At 28.5% G+C, this 16,198-nt stretch overlaps 2 protein-coding genes across 5 annotated transcripts in view; one reads left to right on the forward strand and one right to left on the reverse strand.

Annotated features, from left to right (window-relative positions):
• Positions 1-16,198, forward strand: part of LOC100159286 (organic cation transporter protein) — a 72,523-nt gene that overhangs the window by 28,744 nt on the left and 27,581 nt on the right. The window lies entirely within an intron of this gene.
• Positions 3,887-8,294, reverse strand: LOC100569853. Its single transcript, XM_003247776.4, has 2 exons — positions 7,755-8,294; positions 3,887-5,020 (listed from the first exon to the last, which is right to left on the reverse strand). The coding sequence occupies exons 1-2, from the start codon at positions 7,836-7,838 to the stop codon at positions 4,187-4,189; spliced, it is 918 nt and encodes a 305-aa protein (XP_003247824.1). The 5' UTR covers positions 7,839-8,294; the 3' UTR covers positions 3,887-4,186.

The raw sequence follows: 16,198 nt of genomic DNA on the forward strand, positions 1-16,198 counted from the left end.
AAAAGTGTAAAAATTAATACAAGGCTCCTGATACATAGCTACAATAGCAGTTGAAAAATATTAAAAATACATAGGAATAATTTTTTTTTTTATAAGCATTTGAAGTTAAAATGTTGACAAAATTTATCAAATTTAAAATTGAATAATTATTTTGTAGTTAAAAATTTATAAAATGTTCAACTTTTATATCTAAGGATTGAAAATTTAAAACAAGATTCCACGTAAATATTTAATTCTGTTACCAAAAATTCTAAGAAATACATTAGCACAGTTTATTTTTATAGTCATTTTAAGTTCAAATTTGGACGAAATTACATATTAAAAAACCTGGAATAACTATTTTAGTTATTTTGTTGTGATTGTATAATATTATTTGTGGGTACTTGAAACTTCTAAAGTATACTATTATATATCTACGATAGTACCACGGTTTGTTGTTGATGTATAACGCGTTACCTGATGGATATTGTGATGTGATTAATTTGGAATTTATTAATAATACTTATTATAGGTTAATTTTTTTTTTAATACTATAGATAAGTATAACTATAATAGGTATGTCTAATACCTAGACTGATAAACCGTCTCCGCTCAGAATCGTTTTTCTTATACAGTGATATTATATCATTGAATTCAAATTTAATACTATCCATTATACAGTGACTCGCTTGTAACCTACTGTACAGCAGAGCGACATCCACTTACCCACCTTTGTTTTTGATGAATATTATAATAGCTAAAAAAATTGTGTTTTCATTTTAATTGATCATCACTGTTAAAAGTTAAAAAATGGTTTTATCGTTAATGGATTTTATTTTGGAAAGCATTTGTTAATGCTATATTAGTATACTTTAAAATTAATGTTTTAAATGGTTTTGTATAATAAACAAGTGAAATAATAAGAAAAACCTAAGAAAACCTGATGTTATGAATGTTTTTGACGCGGATAAATATAATGAAATTAAAATCACCCATTTTTAAGAGGGTGCATTTTTAATGTGAAAATAAAAAGGAATTTCATCAATATACATATGCCTGTCGATTACATTGTTTTCGATTTGTCCTGAAAAATAATTAAAAACAGATATTTTAATAAGCATTCATGGCTTTTAACTATCAACAACTGGCAAATTTTTTTTGTTTTTTTCTTTCGAAGTTCCGAAATAATTGAAGTTTATCTTACCATAATGACGATGATTTCTTCGTCGTAGTTTTATTACTTGTATAATGTATATACACACCTTTTATGAAAATTCTATCGCAATAGTTGATTTTTGTTCGTCGTTAGCGTTTAGGCGATGTTGCTGTTAGTTGAAAATTAGATTTATGGTTAAAGTTTTGCAGCACGGGGTCGTGTTAAATTAAAAGCAAAATTTACACTTTTCAATCGCTTGGTTGTGTTTTTCATTTACGCGTTAATATTGAAGTGAAAAAAAACCCACTGTTGACGTTTTTGACAGGATCTGCTAGCGTCAATTTCGGCAATAGCTATGGCTTTAGAAAAAGTTAATTTTCCGACAGCATTATGACAACGAGCCGCAATGGGGGACGGACGTTATCTACCCTTATAATCTGTGACGACGGGGTTTATTATCATTATTATTTTTTTTATGCGGACTCGTCTGAGTAGTCGCTGGTTGTATTATAATAGCCGAAGGGTCTCTTAATTGATATTTATACGGTTTATGTCTGTTTTCGATTTAGAGTGGGCTGGGAATGATTGCCATTCTCTCGCTAGGTTTTCGTTCGGGAAATCGAAATTATTCCGATTCCCACGTCCCCGATGTCTAATAATTGACGAACCAGCCAGTGATGAATACGAAAATACGAGTAATGCCTACGATATAATAATAATAATAATAATAATAATAATTAATATCCAGGAATGTGATAATTCCGATAAATCATACGCATATTATGGCGTATTTGCAATGACATGTACGTGATAATGAGTGCCAACCATCGTCGACAAGGAGTTTCAGGTTTAATTTCAATTGATTGCTCAAAATTCAACTGGATTATATATAATATATTTTTGATTTATCGTTTTTTTATAACAGAAGTGCATTTATTGACAAACGATCGTGTACCTGTATTAACAAATGTAAAACGTATGACTCATTTTCTTAGTAGAAATAGTATTCAGTCGTAAACAAAATGTAACACATAATAAAATGTAACTATAACAATGTTGTCCTTACCTGATGTAAACAATTTCATAAAGTTTTTAATCAAAAGTTATACTACAAAATCGTGATTATAGACGTTCCGTTAGGTAGTCAAATTTCATAGTTAAAAAAGTACAAATAAACTGTAATAATATTACTCGTACTTAATATTATGATAATTATTTATTATTATTAAGAACATTATTGATTGCTAAATTCATGTAGGTAACCAATATTTTTTTATTATATGGTGAAATTTCTGTGAGTTCAAATCTTTAATTTAATTTTAAATCAATTAATTTTGTATCGTTTTATAGGGGAAGACATTATAAGTGGTAAGAGCACATGATATATTAATAAATACCATTTATATAATTATATGAAAAATGATTGCATTATCATGTAGGTAGTAATTTTTATGACTTAATCCATATAATTTAGGTATTGATATTTATAAATTAAAAATGTATTTCAAAATATTTTTTATTTTAATATAATATTATAGTAAGCACATAATATTGAAGGGAGTAATAATATTAAAATTTAAAATATCATGTTTTGGTATTATTAGTAAATGCGAATGTATAATAATATGCGCGGAGACAGTGTAGGCAATTTATATATATACGTGTAAAATATATTGAACGTATTTTATTTCAAGGCTAATATTGTTCTAAACGTAATATTATTATTAATATTGTAACATAATGTTACAAAATAATATACAGAAATATAATTTACATTTGTATTAAATTGAATTCTAAAGTAAATAACATTTTATGCTTAAATTATTAGATACTATTTTAATTATAAAGGGTCAGTGATGGGACAAGAGCGAAAATGAGTATCAACAAAATTATCCCAGAGCCAAAAGCGTATGAAATTTATAAGTAAATATCATTGCAACTGTAGATCTTATTACATTTTATTCTATATATATCTATATAGATTTTATCTAGACTTTGGAAGAGCTAGAGTTGTAGCCATTTAAAACTGAAATTTAAATGGTTACTTCTCAAGTGATCACATTTTAAATATTATTTTATTTTTTAAATTGTAAAAATCATTTATATGTAAATATAATAGATTTTCATTTTTTTATTTGCTTATTTTATTCATAAATAATATGGGTTATTTACAATAATTACTGAACAGACAAATTAATATTGTTCTGAAAAAGACAATATAATATGGTGATTACTGATTTTAAATAAAATAATTTAATCCTATAATTCTTATATGTCTTATAAGTTATAATATATTATTACCCAACCATTTTTTTTTAAATTCTAAATCGTTTCTTCGCAAATAAATTTGAAAAAGGAAACTTTGATCTAAAAATCTATTTAAATTGATTTATTACAATTCTCATGTCAAATTTCTACTTAACTTTATTATAGCCTATAGAGTATAGGTAATAGATATTTTAATGGGGAATTCAAAAACTACAAATATATCTAGGTATTTATTATTTAGAATTTCTGTTGAACCTGTTGCTGATATCTGAATAATGTATATTAATATGCAAGTGTATATTATGAATACAAACTGTGATTGTTTCGATTTATATGAAATACATTGAGTTATTATGTTCTAAATTTCGTTTAACCGTATATACCAGGATTCGAGAGACATAATAAAATGTAAATTACAGTATTACTCCTAACCACACATCGGAGTGTCCGATGAAATATAAAATAAAAACAAAATCGGTTGTATAATAAATTATTGCTAACAGCTTATATTGTGTAACATAATATTATAATGATTATTGATTAATAATAAATCGTCATATCATCGTAACGGTATGGATGTTACGGCGGTTATTATTATTATTTTAATTTTAAAGCACAATATGCACGCACCGGATTATCAACACGCAGTACAATTTATTATATTATTGCGAAAACGCGTAACTTTTGTCCATTTGCAGCAAATTTGGAGGTTTGGTACATACGATACGAAAGTACGGAAATCGGAGTCACAAGTTAACATTATTACCTATTGCAAGTCGTGTACTACTGTCGACGAAAATTGCGCAAGATTTTCCGCTCACCAAGTCGGGCCACCGCGTACTCGACGTCGGGAAACCGGACGTCGGCGTCGGGCACCGGAAGCGGTCGGCTAGTCAAAACGATTTTCTGGGTTGGTGGTCGGCCGTGTTCCGATGCCACCGGGCGTCGCGGTCGGTTTCGAGAGGCCGTCCATCGCTTTTCCGACGAACTGTCTGCAGGCAGTTGGTTCACGACACGCATCGGTGGCGACTGCTGCTTCGGCGTGACAACGAGCCGACTGGTGGTGGTCGACTGACTGTCCACGAGTCGGTCGTGGGTTGGCTGCAGACTCTCTGTAAGTGCGTCACTAATCGGCTGCAGACTTTCCACGTGTTCGTCAACGTTTGGCTGCAAACTTTCCACGATTCCGTCACCTGCTGGCTTTAGACTTTCCACGTGTCTGTCACCGGTTGTCTGCTGCAGTCCGTTTACCGATTCGTAGACTTCAGCCACTATGGTGGTCGCCTCAGCTTCCGCTTCCGTTTCTGGTTCGGTGGTCATGGCTGGGTCCTGCTGTAGGTATGCGTCTTTTTCGTCCTGCATGTCCGCCACGTCGTCAGTGACCGAGTAAGTTGCGACCAGATCAGGTTTTTCGAAATCGCCCAGCGACCATTTCTTGACAGGATTGGCAAAGAACAGCGCTGGCGGTGGGAATCGGACGGCCGTTAGCATGTGAACGCTTTCCTCGCGGACCATCGGAATGTCGGGAAGTGGAACGCTTTCCGCGGATATCCGCTTCTCACTTGCTTGCTCCACCAGGACACAGTCGATTGTCGTCGATAGTAACCACCAAAACGTCTGTATACGTGAAATGAAAAAAAAAATTATGAATAATTTACTTGAATATATGCGTACAATGAAAATGTTGTAGACGCTGGAAAAGTATTATGCTTTCAAACATAATAATACAATATTCAAATCGTCAAGCTCAACATTGTTTGAAATGGATGTGATATATTAATTTGAATGTACAGAGACGGCGATCGGGATGAATTTAATAAGGCTTGGGAACCTAAGACTTCCATCGACCATCCCGAAGTTAGATAATTATAGCAAGAAATCGGTACCTACCGTTGTTTTACCTATAGTCAAATACTGATTTTGCAATATTATTTTTATTTTTCCATAAACGGACACGGAATGACGTTTATATTAGCACCATATGTCCATATGTGCAATTTTAAGAAAAACTTTAGAGGAGAGTGCTTCATTTAAAAATAATTTTACTGTGCATCGTGTTCTAGGGATGGTAAAATTATTTGAGAATTTTGTATGGATTCGACAACTTTTGACGAAGTTAAGCTCACCACCAAACAGCATCTCTCCACATATTGCACGGATGGCATATGAGTATAAACGTAATCTATGCTAGGAAATAGGAACGTAGAAATATAAACTATATTAAACAAAAACACTCGTGAAAATCACTCGATGTCGGTGGAATTCATTTCAAAATCGGTCTCGTTCGCGTTTTAATTAAATGCAAGCAGGTTCGTGTTATATTAAAATTTTAAACTATTGGTTTAATGCGTACGTGGTCTCAAAACTTTATTAGTTCATCTATTTCGTATTAAATTTTACCTATTGAATTGTACTATTATTAAAAAAGCTGGGCAAGTGGGCCGTAGCCAGGATTTTTTTTAGGGAGTGTTTTTTTTTTGTAATAAAATGTTACTTGTGAAGGATTTCACACTCCCTAAAATGTAGTCATAAATTGTTTTAATAAATTATAATATGTATTTTATAATCATAATATTTATATTGATAACAATTATTGACACAATTGACAGTGCTGTAAGCACAAAGTAAAAAATCACGATGTATAGAAAAGACTATGCATCTTCTCTACATTGTGTATAAAATAATAAAAAAATTGATGATAATAATTATTACCACATTAAACAGTGCAATAGATAACGCAAAAACCATAAAATGATGGTGTACTGTAAATATTATCTGCAGCACGAGTGCAATAATACGACACCGTGTGCACTATTTAAGATCTTAAACTGTGCTAGTGTGTGAATATGGCATAACAGAATACATTTTACTAGGACCAAATGATTGTATTCCTATATTATAATTAATATTATATTTTTTATATAAATACGGTTGAGGAGGGGGGGGGGTAGTTAACACCCAAAACTCCCCCCTAGCTACGTCACTGCAAGTGGATACCATAATTCATAGCAAGTGTCAAGTGGGTCACTGTAATGGATGTGTTAAATTTAAATTCAACAATATATTATCATTGTAAATATGAAAAACGAATCGTAGCGAAGACGGTCTGTCACCTATATTACTAAGTATATTTTATGATATTATTGCTATTCAATTAATTTATTTTACTATTAGGAACAAAATCTGTCAAAAAGTTCCATCACTGAATGGATTCTTTTTTCAAGCCTCCAACCCATTTACCCATCAACTCCCATAACGCTTGTACTTATTGCAGAAAAATAAATTTACATACCTAAAGGTACTGTATTAAATATCAAATAACTCGAGTCAAAATACTTTTTTATATAGGTATAGGAAATGATAAAATAATTATTTGGTGTTAATTTAAATTTAAATATTTACGGTTATTTGTTTTTGAATAACATTAATATTTTATAAATTTAATTTGGAGAAATAGTTGAAGAATTTACCCGTATCCAATGTCAAAAAAATTTGAACTTCAAACGTTCATAGAAAGTATATGTGACTTTTCCCACAATTTTTTTTTTTTTAATACAATTTGAAAAAACTTATTAGGAACCTTGTATTACATTTTTAAGCTTTTTGACCTAGTGAATATTTTTTTATCGATATTTAAAAAAAATAACTAAAAATAAACTAAAATGTCAAATGTCTATAAATAGCACATACATTTTGAAAAATACATCATGTACAGAAAATGGTAATACAAATAAACATTTTGTTAACCCATACATTCTGTAGGTTGGATCGATTTATTTTTAAATAGGTAGTGGACGTAGTAAATTTTGCACTGACATGCAGGGTGTATAGTGTATACTGTATATACTTACATTCTTTCATTGTATATTTATGATTGGTGCTCGTTTATGGTTTTAAATATTGTGTTGCTTTGTAAAGTAATGAATAGTCGAATAAAAAAGCAATTATGTATTTAAATGTTCCCGAGAAAAACACTAGAATTTCGAAATGAATAATCGACAATTGAGTTTCAGCCGTTTTAGGGAAAAAAACGTTGGTATTTTTTGTAAATAAAAAACTAATTTATTTAGAACTCCGTAAACAATTTCGTTTAGTATACATATACTATATAAATACAAAAAAGAAGAAATTTATTGTTATTTAGTTTCCAAACAAAAATAATCGCAATAAAGGACAACACGGTTGGGATAATCCACGTTTATAGATAAAAATCTAGTAATTAGTAAGATGTAGTAGGTCGGCACCTACCTACACGACTAACGTTTACGTAACGTCGTAGGTAAGCTATAAAAAAAATATGAATAAATATATTTATAGCCAAAAATACAGATTTTGTTCAAAAAGTACTTACGATTTGTATGAAGATAGATTGAATGATCATGTTGGTTGGCTTGATTATAGTACTTCTAGAAGTCTGCACACGCACACACCACATTGATGACTATCTATTCGATATTTCACCAGTCAAACTCTTTCATTCATTATAAGTATCAATTACCTTCTCGACGTTAATGATTGCGTTAATTGCGCACTTGTATAACATCTATATTCCATATAATTTAACAATATTAATATTGGATTGGTCTTTGTTCCGGTTTGCTTTTCTTTACATCAATATATACACGTTAATACTAGCTTTTTCTTTTATATCAATTAAAGTCAATAATTTTACATCGTCCGCAAACATATTAGGCACTAGTACCTAACTGACGTAGGTACGTATACAATATACATACATTTAAGAATTAAATATTTTTGGCCCATTGACGATGCAATTTTTCATTCCTTGGGAAATCAACCCTTTACAATTATAATATTATTTTTAACTATAGAAAAATGTTTGATATATCAAAATAAGTACGATACGAAATTATGTATTAAGAAGTAACTATTATGGTATAGAACTTTTTTTCTACATATTATTATTGTTGGGTGATTACAATAGTATTAATGTATGTAGAATTAATAACTTATTAAATTATTAATCGTGTAGAAAATATAGTATAATTGATAATTAATTAAATTTAATTTACCTTCATGGGAGATAATTAAAATGATAATCGTCTATTATCTATTACTAATTATGTTTATTAACGTTAAATGAGTATGATATAAGGTACATAGGTACATTCATTTTTATTTTATTTTTATATGAAGTTGATTTAACAATTTGTTTTTTTAAATTAGAATAAATACTTTGAAACATGTATTTTAAGGAGGTTATATGATTAGTTGAACTATATTTTTGAAGTGTAAGAAAAACACAAGTGTTATAAATGACATTCTCTTTTTCTCTTAATATATTCATTATTAGTAACATACAATTAGTATTATGGATTAAGGTCATATTTATATTATAAATGTTTTGTACTAGATATTAAAACAGATAAATAGGCAGCTTCCATGTGTAAAGGCACTGTTTCACGACGATTTGCCACATCTTATAATAATTTAAGTATATAGTAGTGATAGTACGTATATGGCTATAATATATCAGTAGGTAGTAGTAAGCGCATTTATTATTTAGAGTATTTGGCAGTAGGTAGGTATTTGTATATCAATAAAAATTAAAATACATACCAATCTCATCAATGGTTCCAAATTAACTGCTAATAGTTTAGTACGTTGAACACAGTTTTTATAATAAAAACGAGATAAGTAAGTTATAGGCCAGGCTATAAATCGTGAGCTATACCGTTACTATATTAATTTTAAGTCATTAAAATAATACATATATCATGAAACTTTTGTCGAAACTTTTGCATCGTTTGGTGACAAGCAACTACAATGAGATCTAAGTTTTTTAGGCTAAATTAAACTTTAATTAAAAATACTTAAAATAACTTTTACCACGAATAAATTAATTATAATAAAGTGATAATAATAATACGAGGTGAAAAAATTGTCTGAAATGTGGAAATCAATTTTAAATGAATTTTAAAAACATTAGATTAAGGTGATTATGCTGTCAACATTAGAATAAAATAGAATCAAATAATGGATTTTACAGCAGCACAAAGAAGAAATTAGTTATTATAGTATATTGTAATAATTTATGTACTAAAAGAAAAGAGACAACTTCAAGGTGATTAAGTAAAAAATAAATAAATTCTATACAGGATGGTTCATTTAACTATACCATAACAATCAAAATCACTAAAAGTATTAACGATTTGAACATAATTTTACACACATAATTTGAAGTTATCACAAAACAACATTTTGAAAAATACATTGTATTTGTAAATTGTATTATGTACTATTTTTATCATTATAAACTTAATATTTTAACTTTTAATTTTTTTGAATACAATTTTGTATACATTTTTAATTTAAAATGTCGTAGCAGAATATTTTAATTAATATTTAAAATGATTTTTTATTGTTTTAAAACGAATGAGTGGTTAATTAATGATAAGATATAAAAAGTTAATTTCCCGTTCTGTTCTGAATTCCTGACATAATATGAAATTAAAAATGTATGCTTATTGTTTATATTTTATTGCTCATAAGTATTTAAAGTTTAGTTGAGAGGAGTGGTGTGGTAAAAGTGTATCCAAAAAAATGTTTGTCTACTATTCTGCTCATTTAAACTTTAAATAGTTATATCATATTATTAAGTATTCATTTGAAATCCACAGAAAAGTATTTTGTTTTGGAATATAAAATCAAAAATGTATGATGTCATTAAAAAAACTAAAATAATTTAAAATTATAACGATAAAAATAGTAAATAATTAAATTTGTTTTCATAAATATTGTTTTGTAATGACTTCAAACTTAGTAAAAAATATATTTTTAAAAACCTTAATACGTTTTGAATTAAATGTTAATAGAATCACCTAGTAGAAGTTAAAGAAGACGAATAAAGACGAGTGTATGTATTTTAATGCTTTTTTTCACGTAGGTATAATTTAAAATTGTTTAATAAAACATTTTTTTTTTTTTTTAAACCTTTATGGAGTTTATTTGGTGTGTATACTGATTTATTTAAATAGTATGATATTAATATAAAAGAACAGTTCATGTTTTAAATTATTTTTTTTTTGTCATTCATTTATTGTTTCAAAATATATGATTTTTACTAAATGTCATATTTAGCGTTAAATTAAAAGTATGAAATATGCATATATTTTTTTTGTGATATGCTTCAGAGAACAGTTCCTGTAATCGTGGATGAGGAAAAAATGTATTTTCCAACAAAAACCAACAAAGAATTTAAATAATTATATATTACCAGTTTCCTGCACCGACAAGGTGGATGATTTTGCACTGTACGAGAGCATGCATGTTACATAACTAAGATATAAATGATGTAGATTAATTTTATTTGAGATTAACTAATTTATTTCTAATAACTATATTAGTAAACTTTGAAATAATTATTTTTATTCCCATAATATTGGTTACTTATATTATATACATGTGTTAATTATGAAGATTGCACTATTGAATTCTCCAAAGTTTTCGGGTTTTAATATCGAAGAGCCTAGATATTGTATAGTAACACCCTTCGTATTGGATCGTTTGTGCGCATTTCTATAAATGAAAGAGGGTACTTAGGGTAAGGGATTGGCGTAGTATACTTGAAAACTCTGCCATTAAGTCTACGGGAGGTTCACCCGCAATATTCTTACCCATCAAAGCCAAGGATCATGGACATTGTTTGGAGGTTTAGATTCTTGGAACTAACTTCACTGGGCCCATTTTCATCTATATTAACGTTGTGGAAGTGTAGTGAAGGATATTAATTATGCTATAGAATATTTTGCTGCCTCTGGTTTTGGTAATTATTAAAAGACAAGTAACTTTGTGCTATGGTATATTATAATTTATAACATAAAATAAATTCACAGAACCCATTTCAATTGTTATTGACTTTAAGTCATACATGTAAAATAATAATATCATTAACATGCATATTGCATGCACCATAATAGATAATGTATTTCTCTCGAACTCGTATCACGCCTATTGAGTTGAAAATTATGTACTTTCGGCGTAATATATATAGTGTCCTTCGATACGACTATAAGATTGTTCATATAAAAACAATATATGACATGTCCATTTATTATTATATTATTCCTATAGCTGTTACGATATTATTTTTATTACGTTTATTAACACAATAACAATATTATGGGTAGGTGGTGCACATATATGTTTAATAATATAATATAGCCTACATGAAAAAAAATCGTCTACATTTTCGCCCAAAGGCATGCACTGTCACGTTTAACTTCCGTATCGACGAATTCCCGTGTCTAGAAACATTAATTGTTATGCATCCTCATCGGACAATACGGTACATTGTACGTATGCAGCGTAATTAGATTAAGAATGTAATGTCCTCGAACGTTCATTTCACTATAATATGTATTGTGACAACGGCCTGAAAATTACCCGAAGGGGCCATCTGGTTTTTCAATCTGGCACGGCCGATGGACAAACCGCGCGTGTATTACCCGCTGATATAATATTGTTATGTTTTCTTTCGTTACCTATATACGTACCTATATATTTATATTATTATTATTATTTTGATCATATTTATTACCGTAGGTACTAGAATACTGCTGCAGCGTTATATTGTTATTATATTATTATTATTATTATTATTATGATTGATCGTGCGCGGGCGGTGAACATATTTGCTCGGCGAATCCATTAACGGATACAGCCGGTGAAAGGTTCCGACTGTTATAGCCGTGAACGAACGAGCGTCGACGTACATTGAAGTGTCACTAGGCCTTCGATCCGTGTCTCTGCAGCAGTATTCCGTCGCGATTTGTCAATTACACAGAAAGAAAAAAAAAACTATTGAAAGGCGAAAAAAATGTCCAAAAAATAAATAAATAATCTTCCAAACATCTGCAGTTCATTTCCTTTTTAGATGTTATCATTTTGCCTCGAGAATGCGCAAATAATATTATATACCTAGGTAGGTAATATACAAGTGCTGCTTCAGACGCGGTTTATTTACTTTGTAGTAAGTACAACAATGATACATTTGATATTTTGATCCATTATAAAATTCAAACATTATGTTGTACTTACTAGAATCCGGTAAACGATCAAACTCTGCAGATTTATACTCACATATCGTTTATTTTACTTCCAAATAACGTTTATAAGCTTGTAAATAGTTAGAAAAAAAAAATTAAAATACCAAGCCTGATCGATCGCGTTGAGGTGTAGGTACCTATACGGTAGTGATTTATAATACCCACCTATTAAAATATAACCGTGGTACATCAGAATACCACGCTGAACTGGGCGGGATCGATCCTAAGGTTATTCGGTCACAGCAAACACAAACGGATATTCGTGTGCATTAGGATTCTCGGTGATCGTTGTAAAAGTGACACACGCATCACAACGGAAGACTATATATATGTAATTAGCTAATTTGTTTCCAGATTTGACTGGATTTCAGTTTAATTGAATTTATTACCATTCGCGGTTCATATCCGCGCGGGCATTGCACATACACATCATGCGTTTATTTATTGTAATGGTTCCATTTGGTAAACAACCCAGGACTAGCTAATAAATCTCCTCCACTTTCTATATCGTTGACATTGCACTATAGCAGGTACACATAATTTCCAATAAGGCCGTACACAACTGCGGAAAAACGAAGTCACAACAGAAATATTACACATCATGCAGTGCAGACAGAGTGTGATAATATAATGTAAAAACACTATACAATATTAGTCGATAATATTATTACCTATATCAACCTATATATAATTTTTTTTTATCAATTGCAAAATATATGCTATATTAACTGCAGTACATACTTATATACTTAGGTATTATCACAAATCTCTCGATGTTTATTTTATTATTATTTTTAATATGCAGTACCTATAGGTATTTCATGCCTCTTTACCAAGATTTTAGTGAATCGAATTATATTGGACTTCTATTTGTCTGTCAAAATAATAATTATCATACCTTATTATTATATTTTATACCTACAGGTATGTCTAAAAAAGCTAAAAATATATTATACTCCATTTTAATAACTTATTAAAACAAAGAAGTTATTTTTATTAAATATGCCAACGATGTAGAATAGGATGTTCATTAAAATTTAAATATATGCATAAGAAGAAAAAAATAGCGGTTTCGATACATCAAAATATCAACGTACATAAATCAGTTCGTTAAAAAAAAAAAAAAACTAATTTATCATATTTAATTTTTATATTATAATTTACAGTTTCGCTGATTTCAAGGTCACTAATCCCAAAATTATAAACTAATTTGTGTGTATACGCCTCGATATAATATCACAACGTAAATTACATTGTCTCTCGGCAATCGTTTGCATAATATACATAATATATTATATGAAGTAATCCGATCAGTATTACATCATTTGATAAATGAATTAATTGAATATCTTAAGAGATTTCAATTGTATGATAATACATAAAAAATTAATAATATTCAATTTTTATGCTCTTGGAAACTTAAAACCAGCACGATTTAGGTATATAATTTTTTTTACTTTACACGCAGTAGTAAAGGTAATTCCAAATCAATCTGTATTAAAGAAATGTTTATGATGCAACACAATATATTTTTAAGTTCTTAACAGTAGGTTTGAACAACTTCATATTTTTTTAATAGTTTAAATGTTGAGTGTCTGTGTGTGTGTGTGTCTCTGTGTGTCTGTGTGTGTGCTTGTGTGTTTTCGCACGCGTGTAGATGATGTAGTATTGTATTTATCATGCGTATTCCAGAGAAAATAGCGATGCCAAAATAATGAAAACTGTGTTTAACTGAGGGAAAGTATAACAAAACAATTATGGGTTAAAGGAATTTTTCAATGATTTTATCTCTACAGGTGTCCTGTTTGGAAACACCACTTTTCCGGAACTTTCGAATGGTTTATTTTTTTCCAACATTTTTGGCATTGTAACCATAGGGGGTTAACTTCTAATACGCCGGAAATGTTCTCGATTAGCCCCCCTACGATTCGTCTGTTGTACATGTACGCTCTAATGAAATATTTATATTCAATACAATCGTATTAAATTGATTATCTATATTTTGTTAATACCATAATATAAGTACCTAAATGATTTCGTATATTAGATATTGCTTAATTTTAATGCACTTAAACATCTGAATTACCACGATAATTGATAATATTGAAAAAGAGTTCAGTGTTAATAATATATTTTTATAATGATTAATACGATAATTAATTATAGTGTTTACATATTTGTTTTAAAATATATAGAATTAAAGAAACTAGGTCATAGATAAAAATGTAGTTTCTATATTTTAATATTATATTATGTAATGTTTATAGTCGGAAAGCGTTCAGATGAAAACTAAAATACGAATTGTGCCTATACGTTAGATTTATTTTGTATACAATCAATTACAATGAAAAGTACACTTTATGTTAGTTAAGTGTATTAAATTTATTATTTTGATTACAATAATGTAAGTTTATATTAATAATCAAATTCGCAATTAAAATATGTTTCTAAAAATTAATGACGAGATTTAAAAATTGCAAAATTAAAAATATTGAATATTTATTTTGTCGTATCTCATCGTAAAAAATGTATGACTATAGATTACAATAATGATATTAGATTGATAGTAGTTTTTTTGTGTTCTTTAAATATAATCATAATTAAAAAAAGGTGGGTAAGTGTATGTCGTTCTGCTGTACAGTAGGTTACAAGTGGGTCACTGTATAATGGATAGTATTAAATTTGAATTCAATGATATAATATCACTGGATAAGAAAAACGATTCTGAGTGGAGACGGTTTATCAGTCTAGGTATTAGACATACCTATTATAGGTATACTTATCTATAGTATTAAAAAAAAATTGACCTATAATAGGTATTAATAATAAATTCCAAATTAATCTTATCACAATATCAATCAGGTAACGCGTTATACATCAACAACAAACCGTGGTACTATCATAGATATATAATATAGTATACTTTAGAAGTTTAAAGTACCCACAAATAATATCATACAATCATTACAATCACAACAAAATAACTAAAATAGTTATTCCAGGTTTTTTAATATGTAATTTCGTCCAAATTTGAACTTAAAATGACTATAAAAATAAACTGTGCTTATGTATTTCTTAGAATTTTTGGTAACAGAATTAAATATTTACGTGAAATCTTGTTTTAAATTTTAAATCCTTAGATATAAAAGTTGAACATTTTATAAATTTTTAACTAAAAAATAATTATTCAATTTTAAATTTGATAAATTTTGTCAAAATTTCAACTTCAAATACTTATAAAAATAATTGTGCCCATGTATTTTTAATATTTTTCAACTGCTATTGTAACAATGTATCAGGAGCCTTGTATTAATTTTTTACACTTTTTGGCCCAATAGATAAAACTTTATTGATATTTATAGATAAAAAACTAAAAAAATTTAAAACTTACAATGTCCGTAAACAGCTCAAAAAGAGTCAAATTATTTTCAAAATTTTATCGTATATAGGAAATGCTAATATAAACATTCAATGAAATTTTCAAGTTTCCACAGTCACTCGTTTTTTAATTACAACAAAATAAGATAATCGTTACGTAAGAAATCGAGTGAATATAAAATGTTGTAAAAATATGAATTTCAAACGCTCATAAAAATTTAATTTGAATTTCTTATAGACATTTTTTTGTTAGATTAAGGTAGATTATCCTATAAGGAATCTTGTATTATATTTTAAAATCTTAGTTCTAAAAAGAAAAATTTTTACGAATTATTAACTCAAAATAATT

The sequence above is a fragment of the Acyrthosiphon pisum genome, chromosome A1 (assembly GCF_005508785.2).
Source record: "Acyrthosiphon pisum isolate AL4f chromosome A1, pea_aphid_22Mar2018_4r6ur, whole genome shotgun sequence".
In the NCBI taxonomy this organism is placed as follows: Eukaryota; Metazoa; Arthropoda; class Insecta; order Hemiptera; family Aphididae; genus Acyrthosiphon; species Acyrthosiphon pisum.

Excerpts from the sequence above, each read along its gene's own strand:
- LOC100569853 (XM_003247776.4), bottom strand. The coding sequence starts at position 7,838 with ATGTGGTGTGTGCGTGTGCAGACTTCTAGAAGTACTATAATCAAGCCA. Across the intron at positions 5,021-7,754 it reads AATCTATCTTCATACAAATC|ACGTTTTGGTGGTTACTATC; the intron begins GTAAGTACTTTT and ends TCACGTATACAG.